At 32.0% G+C, this 2692-nt stretch overlaps 1 protein-coding gene across 1 annotated transcript; it reads right to left on the bottom strand.

The window, feature by feature from the left end:
- Positions 1-680: 680 nt before the first annotated feature.
- On the bottom strand, positions 681-1944 carry LOC118745184. The gene is made up of 2 exons (XM_036478707.1): positions 1651-1944; positions 681-1580 (listed from the first exon to the last, which is right to left on the bottom strand). The coding sequence occupies exons 1-2, from the start codon at positions 1832-1834 to the stop codon at positions 952-954; spliced, it is 813 nt and encodes a 270-aa protein (XP_036334600.1). The 5' UTR covers positions 1835-1944; the 3' UTR covers positions 681-951.
- Positions 1945-2692: the final 748 nt, after the last annotated feature.

The following is a 2692-nucleotide window of genomic DNA, read 5'->3' as shown; positions in this document are numbered from 1 at the left end:
TTGCGCCAATCGAGCTGAGAGCAACTAGATGTGACATCATATTATTGAGAATGAGAGTGTAAAGAATAATTTTGAATAAGAAGATTAAGAAGTGAACGAGGGATGCAAAACTAGGTTTAATTATACCTACTCTTCAGCTTCTTAAATTTGAACGTATATTCGGTACAATCAAATTAGTTCTGGTACATTTGGAACGTAGTAAAATATTGTTTCGAGCTGAGAGCAACTGGATGTGACGTCACATTATTATGAGAATGAGAGTATAAAGAATAATTTTGAATAAGAAGAGGAAGAAGCGAACGAGGGGTGTAAAACTAGGTTGAATTATACCTACTCTTCAGCTTCTTAAATTTGAACGTATATTCGGTACAACCACATTATTTCAGGTACATTTTGGACGTAGTAAAATATTGTTTCGTGTAAGTCCAAAAGTTGTTATGGAACAGAAGGAAGATGTAGGCCACCAACTATCTAAAATATATGCACATAGCACTACATTTTTACTGTTTAGGTACGTGTATCTACTTTTAGGTACAACTTTTCAGCAAATAGGTACAATATAAATATTTAATATTCAGCAATAGTGCGAAAAAATAATAAAGTGACGTCTGCGAAAGGGTGGATGCTATTGATGTATATTAAAATATTCCTTTTTCAATTAAAAAAAAATATATATTTTCTTAAAACGAATTTTATTAAAACCACAGTACATTGTAGCTACATAAATATTTACTCAAATTTTAGCAATATGTGAATCTAGTTGTTTCGAGTTTAAAAAATATTTCCGGCTATTTAAATGTCTCTGAAATTTTCCATTTCAATACTAACTAGTTATAAACAATTCATATTTAAAGAACAACAATATATAATTTCATAATCACATCGTGTTTAGAATTAAATTTGCATCACCTAAAGTAGTAGTAGTAGTAGTAGTATAATGGTTATAATAAATTATAGAAGCAAAGCAGCCCGAAACCAAAAACTATCATCTTCATTATCATCATCACCGTTATCAATAACTTCTCCAGTGCCATCAGGTAGATCAGTGTCATCCACCTCAGTTTCACTCGCATCAATTACATTCTGTACATAGTCTTCCAATTCCTTATCGGTAGGATTATCAATTTCCTCTGATGATTTCTCGTATGGTAATTGAAGAACGCCCTTCATCAATAGCTCAAACCTGGGGTCGAGTTTGAAAACAATATTTATATTTTTTTCCTTTTCGTCCACTTTGTTCTCTTGAAGGAGGGATTTGGCAATGCGACTAAGACTGAATTCAAGGTCAGTGATCGTTTGTTTCACCGTCGATAAATCGTCGGCGATGGAAACTAATTTCTCCTGCTGTTTTGGTACTCGATCAGCAAGCGGGTGAAAATCCATAAGGTAATCCTCTTTTGGTAGAATTCTATTAATTACTTCATACGGATAAGGCCGTGGCGCAGCTGGTGAAATTTGTTTCGGTTCAGGAATGTATTCTTGTTGGAATTGCGAATATGGCTCATTTGAATATGGTTTGTTATCTTTTGATAATACATTTCCGGCGATTGAATCTTCGAATGGTGGCAGTAAATGACGTGCTGACACAAAGAGAAAAGTTATTAAATAATTTCGGCACATGTACATATTTTTGATCAGCTCAACTCTTACCTGGCTCCTCGATACCCATTAGTGTTCTTAAGATTTTTGGTATATCTTCATATTCTCCTGTTCCACACACTCGCACAGTTTGCTGGGGTGAGAGAGGATCAGTAGTCCTTATTGGATAGTCCTGACAGTAAGCATTACTTGCTGTTACGCCCAGCAAGCATATTAGAGCAACTTTAACAAACATTTCTCAAAAAAGAAATATTGCGATTTCTAAAGTAGTTTTCTATTCGAGCTTAGTTGACAAATCAGACTGCTTAGACAAATCCAGCAACGAGTGTCTTTAAGTCACCCTTAATTAATCATAACACAGGTCTTTCCAAGTTCAATAGCTGATAAGACGTAAGGAAAATAAACACAATCGTTTTATTTAGGTACATATATATTTTAATTTGCTAATCTTCAAATTCCTTATCACATACAAATTTTTAAAAGACAAATATAATGATGTACATACATACATTTGTTTTCAAACTTTATTAAAACTAGAACTTAGTATTTCAGTCTCTCATACTAAATATGTATATTTCCAAATATATTCAGGGTGACAAGATTTCTGTGGCCAAAAATCGGGACATTTCTAAAGCACCGAATCCGAACATTAAATTTTGTTTTTAGAATAAAAAGGCTTAATAAAGTTTTGTTTAAAACAAAAAAAGAGATACAAATTTAAAAATGTTTATTATTTTTTATAAAACTATAGCTTAGTATGTAATAAAAAAAACATGCAAATCAAAATTTGTAGAACATTTATAAAAATTCGAAGAATTTGAATAAATCGGTAAGTCCTAGCTACTAAAAACTTTCACCTTGAATTGAATAGGTTACAAAACTGCATACTCAGAATGTTTCTAAGTAATCTAATTAAAAAGCTCAAAATTTTGATGAAACTTTGCGGAATTTTGCTAACTTTTTACAAAGTTTCAAATTCTTACTTACATTGTGTTTGTTAGATAACGAGCCACACTTTCATAAATGGAAATAAACATTAAGTAATCGAAAGGGGAATAGCCAAAGAAAGCTAAAATGTCTCTTCCCTAATTAT

The sequence above is a fragment of the Rhagoletis pomonella genome, unplaced genomic scaffold, assembly GCF_013731165.1.
Source record: "Rhagoletis pomonella isolate Grant_MI unplaced genomic scaffold, Rhpom_1.0 Rhpom_scaffold_00008, whole genome shotgun sequence".
In the NCBI taxonomy this organism is placed as follows: domain Eukaryota; kingdom Metazoa; phylum Arthropoda; class Insecta; order Diptera; family Tephritidae; genus Rhagoletis; species Rhagoletis pomonella.
Note: the sequence above shows the minus strand (reverse complement) of the source record. Positions and strands in the feature narration are given on the sequence as shown.

Excerpts from the sequence above, each read along its gene's own strand:
- LOC118745184 (XM_036478707.1), bottom strand. The coding sequence starts at position 1,834 with ATGTTTGTTAAAGTTGCTCTAATATGCTTGCTGGGCGTAACAGCAAGT. Across the intron at positions 1,581-1,650 it reads AATGGGTATCGAGGAGCCAG|CACGTCATTTACTGCCACCA; the intron begins GTAAGAGTTGAG and ends TCTTTGTGTCAG.